The sequence below is a fragment of the Dendrobates tinctorius genome, unplaced genomic scaffold (assembly GCF_039654945.1).
Source record: "Dendrobates tinctorius isolate UK_male_01 unplaced genomic scaffold, ASM3965494v1 ptg000312l, whole genome shotgun sequence".
In the NCBI taxonomy this organism is placed as follows: Eukaryota; Metazoa; Chordata; class Amphibia; order Anura; family Dendrobatidae; genus Dendrobates; species Dendrobates tinctorius.
The window spans coordinates 5,216,640-5,232,479 of NW_027361979.1; the positions used below are offsets into that span (position 1 = coordinate 5,216,640).

General features: G+C 41.0%; 1 protein-coding gene across 2 annotated transcripts in view; it reads right to left on the minus strand.

The window, feature by feature from the left end:
* The window catches only part of KIF21B (kinesin family member 21B), a 461,259-nt gene that overhangs the window by 192,354 nt on the left and 253,065 nt on the right, over window positions 1–15,840 (minus strand). For both annotated transcript variants that reach the window (XM_073561060.1, XM_073561059.1), the window contains exons 18-20: window positions 14,553–14,761; window positions 10,537–10,681; window positions 5,474–5,668 (exon numbers count right to left, since the gene is read on the minus strand). In XM_073561060.1, coding sequence (XP_073417161.1) covers window positions 5,474–5,668; window positions 10,537–10,681; window positions 14,553–14,761 — 549 coding nt within the window. The remainder of the gene's footprint in view (window positions 1–5,473; window positions 5,669–10,536; window positions 10,682–14,552; window positions 14,762–15,840) is intronic.

Here is a 15,840-nt window from a genome sequence, read left to right on the forward strand (position 1 = left end):
CCGCGCTCTGTCCCGTTCAGCGTGGGGGGTCTCTGCCGCTCCATGCCTGTTTTCCTGTGTCTTTCTTCCTGGAAAATGGCCGCCGCGCATGCGCAGATGGACATCTCGGCACTGAAATCTCGGGAGATGAGATTTCAGTGCTGAAGAAACTACTGGGGGACAGGAGCACGGTGGTGGCGGTAAGAAACGGCAGACAGCGCAGCGGCAGCATCAGGGCACAGAGTGCCACGGCAAGTACCCTCAGCGGCAGCGCAAAGGTATATCCTCTTTGTAAGATGCACCCCCTTTTTCCCCTCAATTTTGGGGGGAAAAAGGTGCGTCTTACAAAGCGGAAAATACGGTATTTTTAGGGACTACATCACATTTGAAGTCACTTTAAGGGATCTATATGATAGAAAATACCCAAAAGTGACACCATTCTAAAAACTGCACTCCTCAAGGTACTTAAAACCAGATTCAAGAAGTTTATTAACCCTTCAGGTGCTTCACAGGAATTTTTTGAATGTTTAAAAAAATGAACATTTAACTTTTTTTTCACAAAAAAATTACTTCAGGTTCAATTTTTTTTATTTTACCAAGGGTAACAGGAGAAATTGGACTGGAAAAGTTATTATGCAATTTGTCCTGAGTACGCCGATACCTGATATGTGGGGGGAACCACTGTTTGGGCGCATGGCAGAGCTCAGAAGGGAAGGAGCGCCGTTTGACTTTTTCACTGCAAAATTGGCTGGAATTCAGATCGGATGCCATGTCAAGTTTGGAGAGCTCCTGATGTGCCTAAACAGTGGAAACCCCCACAAGTGACCCCACTTTGGAAACTATACCCCCCAAAGGAACTTATCTAGATATGTGGTGAGCACTTTTAACCCCCAAGGGCTTCACAGAAGTTTATAACGTACAGCCGTACGATTAAAAAATCATATTTTTTTCCACAAAAATGATCTTTTCACCCCCAATTGTTATCTTCCCAAGAGTAACAGGACTCCAAAAGTTATTGTGCAATTTGTCCTGAGTACGCTGATACACCATATATGGGGGTAAACCACTATTTGGGCGCATGGCAGAGCTCGGAAGGGAAGCAGCGCCATTTGACTTTTTTGGCTGGAATTGAGATCAGAGCCATGTCCCGTTTGGAAAGCCCCTGATGTGCCAAAACAGTGGAAACCCCCCAATTCTAACTCCAACCCTAACCCCAACACACCCCCAGCCCTAACCCTAGCCCTAATGGGAAAATGGAAATAAATACATTTTTTTTTATTTTATTATTTTTCCCTAACTAAGGGGGTGATAACGGGGGGGTTTGATTTACTATTTATGGCGGGTTTTTATTTTTGGCAGCTGTCGCACGCTAAAAGACGCTTTTTATTGTAAAAATAGTTTATGCATCACCACATTTTGAGAGCTATAATTTTTCCATATTTTGATCCACCGAGTCATGTGAGGTCTTATTTTTTGCGAGACGAGTTGACGTTTTTATTGGTACCATTTTCGGGCACGAGGCTTTTTTTGATCGCTTTTTATTCCGATTTTTGGGATGCAGAATGAACAAAAACCAGCGTTTCATGAATTTCTTTTAGGGGGTGCGTTTACACCGTTCCGCGTGCGGTAAAATTGATAAAGCGGTTTTATTCTTCGGGTCAGTACGGTTACAGCGATACCTCATTTATGTCTTTTTTTATATTTTGGCGCTTTATGCAATGAAAACAATTTTATATAAAAAATAATTATTTTTCCATCGCTTTATTCTGCGAACTATAACTTTTTTATTTTTTTGCTGATAATGCTATGTGGCGGCTCGTTTTTTGTGGGACAAGATGACGTTTTCAGTGGTACCGCGTTTATTTATATCCGTCTTTTTGATCGCGCGCTATTGCACTTTTTGTTCGGCTGTATGATGATAAAGCTTTATTTTTTGTTTCGTTTTTTATTTTTAAGGGGTTCAATAAAGGGGTTAAGTAGTGGGACTGTTTTATAGGGTGGGTCGTTATGGACCAAATATGTGTACTTTTATTGTTTGTTTTTTTTTGTCAAAAAATGAATTTATTAGGGAATTTATTTTTTTTTAATTTATTTAGCGATTTTTTATAAATTATTTTTACATTTTTTTTTTTTAACTTTATTACAATGTCCCAGGGGGGACATAACTGTCATGTGACAGATCGCTGATCTGTCACATCACAGATCGCTGTGACAGATCAGCGATCTGTCACAGGCAGTGCTGCAGGCTTCCTCATGCCGGCGCTTTGCAGGCATAAGGAAGCCGCTTCCCTGCAGGCCCCCAAAGGTCCCCGCCGCCATTTTGGATTCGGGGACCTGCAGGGAAGGAGACCCCCGCAGCAGCAGCGCTGCACATCGCGCTGCTGTGGGGGTCTCAGGGAAGCACAGAGGGAGCCCCCTCCCAATGCTTCCCTAAACCCCTGGTGCACTGCGATCGTGTTTGATCGCAGTGTGCCAGGGGTTAACGTGTCGGGGGCGGTCCATGACCACCCCTGACACATAGTGCCGGGTGTCAGCTGTGATAATCAGCTGACACCCGGCCGCGATCAGCTGCGCTCCCCCCGTGAGTGCAGCTGATCGCGCTAGACTTACTATTCCGTCCTTGGGACTTAGGTCCCAGGTCACATGGACGGAATAGTACGTCTAATTTAGGAAAGGGGTTAACAGAATAAAACTTCAAAATTTGAAAATTGCGACATTTTCAAAATTTTCGCCTAATTTCCCTTTTTTTCACAAATAAACGTAAAAATTGTCGACCTAAATATACCACTAACATGAAGCCCAATATGTCACGAAAAAACAGTCTCAGAATCACTAGGATGCGTTGAAGTGTTCCTGAGTTATTACCTCATAAAGGGACACTGCTCAGAATTGCAAAAAATGGCCAGGTCATTAAGGTCAAAATATGCTGGGTCATGAAACGGTTAATTGTTTTTTGATGGAATAAAGATTACTCTGAAAATTATACCAGAAGCTGGAACATTTCCTCTTTTTCCTGCAATATTTATTATGTATCGATCTTATAGAATCATCATTTAGAGATTCCAATTTTTATGCTTCTGAAATTAACTTAGACTGAGATTTTGATTTTATATAAAATAAAAATGTCCTATTTGCCTGATAGATGATCCATAATATGTCAGTATCTCTGGATGATGATGTATTTTATAGAGGATATAATGTGGGTGACAATATTATGCAATGTGATTACAACTATTTAAAAAAATACAAATTCAATTTAGATTGACCCTCTAGTATCTACATCCGTACTCAGTTTTTTTTCTCTTGATAACATAACAAGTGTTAATTCATCACATATATATAATTTATACTCAAGATAGAATATTAAGAAAATGTGGATTACTATGGAATTACAGATATAGAGGAATCCTTTGATTCATCTTCCATGACCTACATGCCCATATACATGGCTTTTGAGGATTGATCCTACTGACGGATTTCCTTTAATAACTAAAATAACAAACAGAGCAGATACACACCCTCCTAAGGTCCAGCACCAGTTCTCCAACATTGATCAGTGTTAGGGTTGGCGGATTGCACTAAATAAAATCTATATATAATTGCCTTAAATTGTCCGTCATCCACTTCCGTCTGGATGTCCCCGAATCCCACAATCCAATGCGCCACACCGGAAGTATGCCGACCGCCATTTTGGAACACCCAAGTGATGCTGCTCGGATCCAGCCTGCCACTGCGATCCCGACCGCCGCTGGGATCCCAGATGCCGCTCAGATCCAGGCCGCCGCTGCAATCACGAGGCTGTGAAAGGGGTGTACCAAGGGGGTATAACGAGAGGGGTGTAATTAAGGGGGTATAATGAGAGGGTGTAATGAGGGGGTGTAATGAGGGGGGAGTAATAAGAGCTATGCCGCCGCCGGACCCCCTGCCAGGACCCACCGCCTGACAACACGTGCCGGATCCCGCCGCTGCCTGCCCACCCACCTCCGTGCAGTCACAGCCGGCAGGAAAAACCGCGGCTTAAGGCCTGTGCTGGAGATTGGGTGCGGCCACCCTCAGGTGGCGCCGCACACCATCTCCAGCACAGGCCGCAAAACACCGTCTTTCCTGCCGGTTGTGAATGCACGGAAGTGGGTGGGCCGCCACCCCCAGCTCCACAAAGCTTCCCCCATCGTGATGTTACTGCCCTTCCAATGTGATAGCATTGGGCACACATCTAATATAAAATAAAGTGCAATCGCAACCCGGGGTCCATCGTGCAGAGATGAACCTGCCTGCTGCTAGTATGAACAATGACGGAAACAAAACAGCGAGCATTACCTTAAACACACTGTGTTAATGCCACACAGTGTGATAGGAACACTGAGTACCAAGCTCTGTTACTTCACAGAGAGGTACTGCACTAAGAAAGCTAACTACTATACCCTTTTACCTTCACAGAGAGGAAGCATAAGGTTGAGCTTGCTCTCTAACTGAACTGTGCTAACCGCACACAAGAACGAAACAGATGCTAAGCCAAGTGGCTATTTACCCCAGTCTTGACGCTACAGAACTTGTGCTTGACCGGCACCCTAAGCATGTAGCAGACTAGAAACTCAGGCGTTGAGCCATGGGTACAAAACCGCATCTTTGTGCTACCTGCCTGCCAACGTGTACAGTCTTTGAGCATAGACAGACACACACAAACTTGCAGACAGAGTGGTAGAGTAACCACCCACTCACACCAAAACATAAATGACAGTAGCGTGCCCGCATGCACCACTGAGAGCCTATTATATGCTAGGCTCCACCCCAAACACTCATGCCCAGTCAGTCAAGACATCGCCCGCGGGCCAATCTAGAGCTGCCACATCACCAGAGCAGCTAACGTCCGACCACCAATAAGAAGACACTACATCAGGGACATGCTCAGTAAGGTGATCTCTGGACTTAGACTCCAGAGCGCAAGGCTGCACCTGCATATCGCTGATTACCATAGACTTGGCTGAAAAGCCAACAGTAACCAAACGTATACCATGAGCCTGAGCAAGATGCTGGGACTGATGTCTGTGCTGAGCAGAAATTACAGCGGCAGACCTGAATGGTAGACCACAGTACCAGATAATGCTTGGGATCTATCCCGCGCACAATATCTGTGTTTTGGCTCCAATGTTGATGTCACGTCTACAGCATGCATTAACACTATAACCAATCACTGAGCTCAGCAGTGCTGCTGAGAACAGTGATTGACTGCAGAGCAGATGTGTACAGCTGTCATTGTGATGTCACCCCCATAGGCACCAAAACCTGAGCAGTGCCAGAGGCCCTGGCAGGACCCGGGGAGGGTGAACCCCTGCTCTTTTTGTTACTTTAGGCATTTTAAAGTATTAGTGGTCTAGTTTCCTGAAAATGGAAAAGCCCTTAAAACAATTGAAACAATGTTTGACATCTGCTAGAAGTTGCCAATGAAATGGGTGGACAAAATACAGTTATCTATTTCAATGTGTTTCCGACATACTTTGGTTTCCTCCATTTGAACAATTATTGCTTGGCATTCCTGAATGCTGTCGTTAATATAATCAATATTTGCTGCCAAAGCCTCCAACTCCTCTGCTATGTCTTGCTGTGTCTGCTGTTCACCACTGCTTTCTTCTGGGGGAATGACTGCTCGACTTAGCAGTGCGTCTTGAAGAAGTGAAAGTTCCTCACGTTTCTTGAACACATGAGAAAAACATCCATTAGAAGAGGAGCAGTAAAGTGAATATAAAATACATTGTTAAATGTCAGCTAGTTCATATAATCTTAGAGCACAATTACACCAATAAGGCAAAATAATACCAATGTTTTACTGCTCTAAAAATGCTCTTATGTATATGTATGTCTCAGGATTTAAAGTCTCACGTGAGTCCCACAATGGGATTAATAATTAGAATAAACTGCGTTATATCAGTGCTTATTAACCAACTTAGAATAGAAATTTATTTCACTGCTCTATGCATTTTAACTAATCAACTACACCAGTAAAACAATCTGATGTTGTTGGCTTATGTACATTATATTTATACTTACCGTACATACTTGTGTATAAGCTAACCCGAGTATAAGCCGACCCCCCTAATTTTGCCACAAAAAACTGGGAAAACTTATTGACTCGCGTATAAGCCTAGGGTGGAAAATGCAGCAGCTACTGGTAAATTTCAAAAATAAAATTAGATACCAATAAAAGTAAAATGAATTGAGACATCAGGAGGTTAAATGTTTTTGAATATCCATATTGAATCAGGAGCCCCATATAATGCTCCATACCGTTCATAATGGGCCTCATAACATGCTCCATACAAAATACACCCCATATAACGCTGCACAAAGGTTAATAATGCCCCCATAAGATGCTCCTTAGAATAATATGCCCCATATAATGCTCCATAAAGTTTATGGCCCCATAAGATGCTTCATAGACTATGCCCCATAAGATGCTCCATAGATTATTCCCCCATAAGATGCTCCATAAAATGCTCCATAGATTATGCCCCATAAGATGCTCCATAGATTATGCCCCTTAAAATGCTCCAAAGATTATGCCCCCATAAGATGCTTCATAGATTATGCCCCAATAAGATGCTCCATAGATTATGCCCTCATAAAATGCTCCATAAATTATGACCCATATGATGCTCCATAGATTATGCCCTCATATGCTGCTCCATAGATTATGTCCCCATATGCTGCCCCATAGATTATATTCCTATATGCTGCCCCATAGATTATGCCCCCATATGGTCCCCCATAGAAAATGCCCCCATATGCTGCTCCATAGAATATGCACCCATATGCTGCCCCATATGCTGTTCCATAGAATATGCCCCCATATACTGCTCCATAGAATATGCCCCCATATGCTGCTCCATAGAATATGCCCCCCTATGCTGCCCCCATATGCTGCCCCATAGACTATGCCCCCATATGCTTCCCCATAGAATATGCCCCCATATGCTGCTCCATAGAATATGCTCCCATATGCTGCTCCATAGACTATGCCCCCATATGCTGCCCCATAGAATATGCACCCATATGCTGCCCCATATATTATGCCCCCATACGCTGCTCCATAGAATATGCTGCCCCATAGAATATGCCCCATATGCTGCTCCATAGAATATGCCCCTATATGCTGCTCCATAGACTATGCTCACATATGCTGCCCCATAGAATATGTCCCCTTATGCTGCCCCCATAAGATGCTCGATATATTAGGCACCCATATGCTGCTGCTGCAAAAAATGCCATACTCACCTCTCCTGCTCAGGACCCGGCACCTGAGATATTCACCTGTCCGGGGTCCATCGCTGCTCACCACTGTCTGCTGTTTCCTGTGTCAGTGACTGTTCAGCCAGCAGAGGGCGCAGCGCGCACTAACCACGTCACCGCGCCCCCTGCTGCCTAAACGTCACTGACACAGGACGCAGCAGACAGCGGTGAGCAGTGATGGACTCGGGACAGGTGAAAATTGGATATACTTACCCCCTCCTGGCGCGGTCTCTGCAGCCCCGCTTCTCCGACTCCCACGGTCTCTGGCAGCTCTTCCTCCCTTCAGTGGTCATGTGGTACCGCTCATTAAACACATGAATATGCGCATATTCATGAGTTTAATGAGCAGCACCACGTGACCACTGATGGCAGGAAGGGAGACTGTGGGAAGGCGGGGGGGCTGCAGAGACCGCACCAGGGGGTCACTATGATCTCTGACACCTCCGCTCCCCCTCCCTTGCCGACCCCCAGGTATTTGACTCGTGTATAAGCCGAAAATGGGCTGAAAATCTCAGCTTATGCACGAGTATATACGGTATTTAAGATAATGTTTAGATTGTATACTTAAAGAAGCCCTCCTCCAATCAAAGTTCTATTCCTCTCAATATATTGCAATCATCATATTATACAGCACTGTGCACTTACAATTGCTCATTTTGCCTTTCTACCCAGCTATATTTTTTTCTTTTCTGCTCTATGTAGAAACAGTAAGTCTCTATTCCCTGCATTTATCATTCCCCTTTTAAACTTGTGACCCAGCTGCTCCCTTCTCCAGGGGCTTCTGCAGTGACTCATGACTCATACAGGAAAAATTGACCTCCTGTTGCTACATAGAGCTTAGAAGAATTCAGCTAGTCAGTTTTTAATCTTGAGATGTCGTAGACCTAATGGAAAAGTGAAGAATTATCTGGGTAGTAAGGCAAAATCAGCAATTGTAAGTGCGCAGTGCTATATAATATGATGACTGCAATATACAGTATTAAGAGTGTAAAAATTTGAATGGGGGGGCTTCTTTAAGTATACAATCTAAAAATATCTCAAATAAGTAAAAATATAATGTACATTACTAAAAATAAAAACAACAAAAGATTGTATTAGAGGTGTAATTGATTAGTTAAAATGTACAGAGGCATGAAATAACTTAATATTCTAAGCTGGTTAACAAGCACTGATAGAATGCAGTATATTCTAACTATTAATCCCATTGCGAGACTCGCTGAATAAAATATTTCTGCTTTACTATGATATAGGATAGGGATCAGCAATTACAAAAATGAAATGAAGAAAATGCTACTATGTGGTTAGTCTTTTACTATTTCTTTACATGTGGTAATAAAAGATTCAATGTTTGTATTAAAGGGGAGAGGGGACAAACATTTAATGTACTGCATGGTGCTAGTCACGATATTGAACACTGGGCATAAAAGGAAGATATTACCACATGCAATGGATTGGTTGCTGTTGTAAATAGTTTCCAAGTTTCTTTTAGTATTGACCATGACTAAGGCCTCTTTCACACATCAGTGTCTCTGGTACATGTGGTGACAGTTTTCACACGTACCGGTGACACTTACACAAGTAGACCCATTCAAGCAAACAGGTCTGTGCACATATCAGTGTGTTTTCCAGGTGACATATGCTGACATGTCCGTTTCTTAACAGCAGAACAGGCCGCAAAATGTTCTGCACATGTGCACCCTGATGACACACAGATGACATCCGTGTGTCATCAGTATCGCACGTACCGGCCCCTGAGAAGCTGTGGTACAGTTAGAACTGATCCCTGACGCCGGGTGCTGCAGACTGCTCTTATCATTCTCCCCTGGTCTGCCGATGATCAGAGTGGTGAGAGTTGTACTCAACTGATTACTACGCCAATCAGCCTACATCTGCTACCACTAATAACAGTGAGAGCAGGCAGCAGCTGATGGGAGTATTCACCAGCCGCCACTTGCTCTATAAAAAAATAAATACTGAACCACGGTGACCTCAGCACAGTGAGAAAAAGTCACTGAGTTCACTGCAGTTCAGTTCAGTGAGTTCACAGCAGATCTTTGATCTGTGGTGATCTCACTAAGCTAAACTCAGTTACTTTTTCCCACAGTGCTGAAGTAACCACAGTTTAGGCCGGCTGGGAACTCAACGTCAGTGACCTGCAACAACCTCTATGACGTAACAGCTAGTCACTGAGGATGCGCTTTCAGCAGCTCATTTATCAGTTGTTCTTAGCCTGGATGGTCGCATCCTTAGCACCGTCCAGTTTGAAAACTATTTATCCCTAGACTTACGGTGTGGAACAGAATGACGGAGAGGTGAGGGATATGGTTGTTTTTTTATTTTTGGTTTATTACAGGAGATGAGGGCTTCAGTGGAATTAGGCATTAGGTGAGTATAACTGTGTCGGTTATTTTTAAATAAAAATGAAAAAGTGTGTTTTGTTTTGATTTCCAATAAAAGACTTTATACTTGCTGAGTGTTTGATTACCATACAACCATAGGATTTGTAATGGATAGGTGTCTTATACAAATATGAACAGCACTTGCCACCACTACAGGACAAGTGGGAAGAGATGGTCAAAGCACCAGAATTGCCACATCTAATTTTTAGGCTAGGCGGTCAATATCCATGGCTCCTTACCAGCATGAGATTACCAGCCCCCAGCTGTACTCTTTAGCAAGGCTGGTTGTCAAAAATGGGGGGACCCCATGCCAGTTTTTTTTAATTATGGTACGTGTGGTACTGATGCGGCACATGTGTGGTATGTAGTTGCCACACGTATGCCACAAGTATTACCCACACAGACACACAGACATGGATATTTCTGGTACTGTTTTTTTCCAGTGCCAGAAATATCAGGACGTGTGAAACCGGCTTGAGGGCGGCAGTACACCAAATTCCTGTCAGAGCTTCATAATGGGAAAGCATTACTGGTGCTATTTTTTTTATCCGAAATTAAAAAATTTTTATACAAAAGGAATTTGGATGTGTTTTTCTTGTTTCTGATCAAAATATCCTTGTTGATGGTCTACAAGTACAAACTGCACTCTTTTATCTTCAGCCTGGAGTTTATTAACCTTTACAGGGTTACAGATCCAACTTTTCTATTCGAGAATAATTTTTCTACAGCAGGCGTGGGACACACATTAGTGATACCATTCCAGGAGTTGAAGAAAAAAATTTTAACAAAAAAGTTGCTATAAATTATGCATTACAAGTAAAAGAATAGCAAAGCAAAAGATAAGTTGAAATATTGTTAGGTTTATTTCACTTACTCGCAGCAACCTTTCCATATCGTTCTCTAAATTGAGCAGAGTCAGCCTCTGTAAAACAACTTCATGAACTCTCTTTTCCAAAGTTTGCCATTTCATATGCGCAGCCTTGCTCAAAGGAAGACGCGGCCTACCAGCTTTTCTCCTGCTGTAAATTGAGCAAAAAATATTATGAGGTTTTATTCACAGTTTAAAGGCAATATGTCACATTGGAAAATGACATGGAATTAATCTGAAGGTAAATAGTTACAATGCTGCCTGGATAAAATGAATATTAACTTGTTTCTTCCCAGATGCCATTAGTTTGTACTGTTCACAGTATGTCCAAACGACTGAAAGATGACAGCTCAAGGAAGAAAATACATTTCTTTTCTCCCAGGAGCTGCATTTTCAGTAAATCGGCTGGACAGCATTGTAATGCTATTAACCTGCAGATTAACCCTATATCTGCAGGTACATAGAGTTTTCCAAGGTGACAGGCTCTCTTTAAAAACAGTAGGCATTACGCTGGATTGCCATCTAGTTGCAGTGTGCCGTGCTACCAACTACTGCACAGCAGTATTGCACAAATGTTACTTGATTTCCTAAGGTTCTGTGATTTGATTTGCTTGGCTTTACATCCAATGGAGTTTAAAAAAAAGCATCTTTTTACATTTAAGACCCATAAAACTACTGATAAAAAATGAACATAGTCTGCTCTATCACGCCAGCAATAAAATAAAGAGAAGTGGTCAGCCTCTTCCGATATCCTAATTTCCTAATTTCTGAGCAAAGGAATCCATGTGTTGTCACCACAAGAGAATCCATTTTAAAAAAAAGAGAGAGCAAAAGAAGAGTATACATTTATAAATATACTTTTTCTTACTTTTATAAGTATGGTACATGCTGTGTTCTGCAAACTATGTCATTCATTAAGAAAAACCATACAGTCCATGTTAAATGGATCCTTTCTTGGGCCATTTTTCTCTTTGCTACATACTGAGAACAATGGGGCACAATTACTATGGCTATCTACCAGCATATACAAAATGAAGTAGTCTGAAGATGTCACACAGGCGGCATCATATTGGTGTACGCTGTTTATTAGATTTGGCGCCTCTCTGTCACACGTTAGTCTCAATTCCCTAATTCTTGCCACCTGCAAATACAAATAATACAGTATATACAAATGTCTTGTAGCTAAAAAGTGGGACACAACTGTAATACATTGTAATAGTAGCCAGTTCTATCTGGGGATGGGGTGGAGGAACACAGTCGGACACCTTCACACTGTCACTGAAACAATTAGAACAAAACAAATGTACTGTGACTGTAAAATCACACAACCAGCATTAGAAAACCACTGCAAATTGTAATAAAACATGGAAAAACACAACACCGCTCTGAGAAATCCAGCATACTTTGTCCCAATTTAACTAATACAGCTCTGGCAAAAATTAAGAGACCACTTCCAAATGTTCAGTTTGTCTGATTTTTCTCTTTATTAGGTATATTTTTGAGTAAAAAGTAAATTGTTCTTTTAGTCTACAAACTTCTGACAACATGTCTCCGAATTTCCAGGCAATACATTTTGTATTTTTTTTCAGAAAAGGAGAAATGGTCAAAATAAAAAAAAACCAGTGCTTTCAGATCTCAAATAATGCAAAGAAAACAAGTTCATACTGTCCAACTGACCTGTTCACTTTTTGTGCATGTCACATGTGTTTTTAGTCTATTAGTTCCTTGCTCAGCAAGGTTTGGGAGATTCCCGCCCCTCTCTTGTGTGACATGCACATAAAGCCGTCTCACACAGCGTGCCTACATCAAGAAGCGCCTTTCTGAATCCTGCTCATATAGGTACTGTTCACATGATCAGGTTTTAAATACATTAGATAGGACTGTTCCTAGATGGGTATACCTTGGCGTTGGTGGAGTAGCTTGGTATACATTTTTTGCAAAAAATGTATCAACTAAATACCCTGTTTTTGTTATCATTTTTTACTAGCACTGGCGGTCTATCGTTCTATTTTTTACAGCAGAGTATTTTTGCACGTTTTTTATATACTGTGTTTCTTCTTTGTGTTTCATACTGAGAACAAAGGGGCACAATTACTATGGCTATCTACCAGCATATACAAAATGAAGTAGCCAGAAGATGCCACACTGGCGGCATCATATTGGTGTACGCTGTTTATTAGATTTGGCGCCTCTCTGTCACACATTAGTCTCAATTCCCTAATTCCTGCCACCTGCAAATACAAATAATACAGTATATACAAATCTCTTGTAGCTAAAAAGTGGGACACAACTGTAATACATTGTAATAGTAGCCAGTTCTATCTGGGGATGGACATACCAAAAAAGAATGGAGCCAAGAGCAAATTAATAAAAAATATGATTTTATTGTTATCCAAAAATTGATAAAATACAAATTTATGATGAATCATTTGTAGAGTGAAAAATAAGGGAATCAGCAACACCCAGTTACCACACACAGATTAGAGAAGTTAAAAGTGGCAATATGTAAACAAATGCATATAATAATTATAACCCAATCAAATGTATAAAGGGATATAAACAGTGTTCAGTTTTTTCCCCTTTTTTTCCTTCAAAGAACAAAATTTTTTGTCAATATTCATAGAAAGTGCAATAGTGCATAATAATGTGATCCAGAAACGACCTACAAATGATTATTGATAACAAATCGATCTACAGATATATATTAGCAACAAATAAGAAGGAAAAAAGGGGGGTACAGAGACTGCAAAGAGGTATATATATATATATATATATATATATATATATATATGTCTCTGGCTGACGGTATATCCTCTATGCAGGAAGACACAGTTCCTTCTCAGTGTTCATATAAAGTGCAGAAATGTGCAAAAAGTGCTTGATCCGATATCAAGAATGACTGCTGCCATATATGTATCCAATATTAGTAAGATTAAGGATAGTCTAAGGGCCAAGAGACCAAAGAGATTGGGTATAGTAAAGATTTTATGCAAAAAAATATAAATTAAAAATCTGTTGCCAAAACCAACCTTTCTGTGTGATGGACTGCAGGACCCCAACGCGCGTTTCGCTATTTGCTTCCTCGGGGGGCGTGAGGATTCATCATAAATTTGTATTTTATCAATTTTTGGATAACAATAAAGTCATATTTTTTATTAATTTGCTCTTGGCTCCATTCTTTTTTGGTATGTTTATATTGCTCTAATGGATGAGCTGTAATGTTAATAGCCTCTTTTAGTAATTCTATCTGAGGATGGGGTGGAGGAACACAGTCAGACACCTTCACACTGTCACTGAAACAATTAGAACAAAACAAACGTTCTGTGACTGTAAAATCACACAACCAGCATTAGAAAATCACAGCAAATTGTAATAAAACATGGAAAAACACAACACTGCTCTGAGAAATCTAGCATACTTTGTCCCAATTTAACTAATACAGCTCTGGCAAAAAATTAAGAGACCACTTCCAAATGTTCAGTTTGTCTGATTTTTCTCTTTATAGGTATATTTTTGAGTAAAATGTAAATTGTTCTTTTAGTCTACAAACTTCCGGCAACATGTCTCCGAATTTCCAGGCAATAAATTTTGTTATTTTTTGTTCTGAAAAGGAGAAATGGTCAAAATAAAAAAACAGTGCTTTCAGATCTCAAATAATGCAAAGAAAACAAGTTCATAATCATTTAGAAACAACAATACTAATGTTTTAACTCAGGAAGAGTTCAGAAATCATTATTTTGTGGCATAACCATGATTTTTAAAAACAGCTTTCATGCGCCTTGGCATACTTGCCACCAGTCTTTCACAATGCTTTTGGCGCAAAAATGTGAGCATTTCTTCTTTGTTTGATGGCTTGTGACTATCCATCATCCTCTTGATTACATTCCAGAGGTTTTCAATAGGGTTCAGATCTGGAGAATGGGCTGCCCATGACAGGGTTTTGATGTGGTGGTCTCTTAATTTTTGCCAGAGCTGTATATTAACAGCTTAAAATAAAACAATTATAATATTAGTGCTGTCACCTCACAGCAGGACTCCAGTTAGCTAAAGGTCCCGTTTCTCCTGTTGTTTTGCGATTCCATTGCCGTACAATGCTGGATACAGTTCGTGAACTACAATCTTGTTCTGATGATGCAGTGCTTGACAGTTCTATTCCTGAGTCTGGAAGTGATGACATGTGACTGACAGAACGATCTGGAGCTGGCCTAGAAAGACGCCTTAGCGTGGACACCTAGGGAACATTACTAAAAATTAGAAAGTATGGAAAATATACAGTATATGTACTGAAGATACATACACCAATTATACTAATACCATCCATTATGTACCATGTTAAGAATTTAAGTATTTAATGGAGTTGCGTATATCCATACAATGGAGTATATCCATTATAAGTTTATGCTTAAAACATGCATTTCTGACCTTCACCTCTACAAACCGACATATTTCAACACCCTTATTACCACACTGTCCAAGGATACTAAACGTCTCTTTGACACTTTTCATTCCCTACTCAATCCAAGAGTGCTGGCCCTGACCACCAATCTCAGTGCTGACGATCTGGCCAATTATTTCAAAGAAAAAACTGACCGTATCCGACAGGATATTTTCTTCCAATTTCTTCATACCATGCACTGTCCTCCCTCCCCAACTACATCTAGCTCACTCTCTGTCTTTGAACCAATCACGTCTTAATTATTACAAAACACCAGTAATTGTCTTACCACTGTCTCCAACATCATGTCCTCCCTCTATCTGAAACTGAAACTTTCAAAAACTGAACTCCTTGGGTTTCCTCCCTCCACTAACTTACGTAGGCTGATATTGCCATTTCCGTGTGTTGTTCTCCATTACTCCCCAACAATATGCCCGTTGTCTTGAGGTCATACTTGATTCAGATCTTTTATTCATTCCCTACATCCGATCACTCACTCGCTTATGTCATCTACACCTTAAAAGCATTTCTAGAATGCGACTTTTTGTTACTGTCAACTCTGCAAAAACTCTTACTGTTGCTCTTATTCATTCTCGCCTGGACTACTGCAACTCTCTACTAATCGGTCTCCCTCTAACTAAACTCTCCCCTTTCTAGAATGCGACTTTTTGTTACTGTCAATTCTGCAAAAACTCTTACTGTTGCTCTTATTCATTCTCGCCTGGACTACTGCAACTCTCTACTAATCAGTCTCCCTCTAACTAAACTCTCCCCTTTCTAGAATGCGACTTTTTGTTACTGTCAATTCTGCAAAAACTCTTACTGTTGCTCTTATTCATTCTCGCCTGGACTACTGCAACTCTCTACTAATCGGT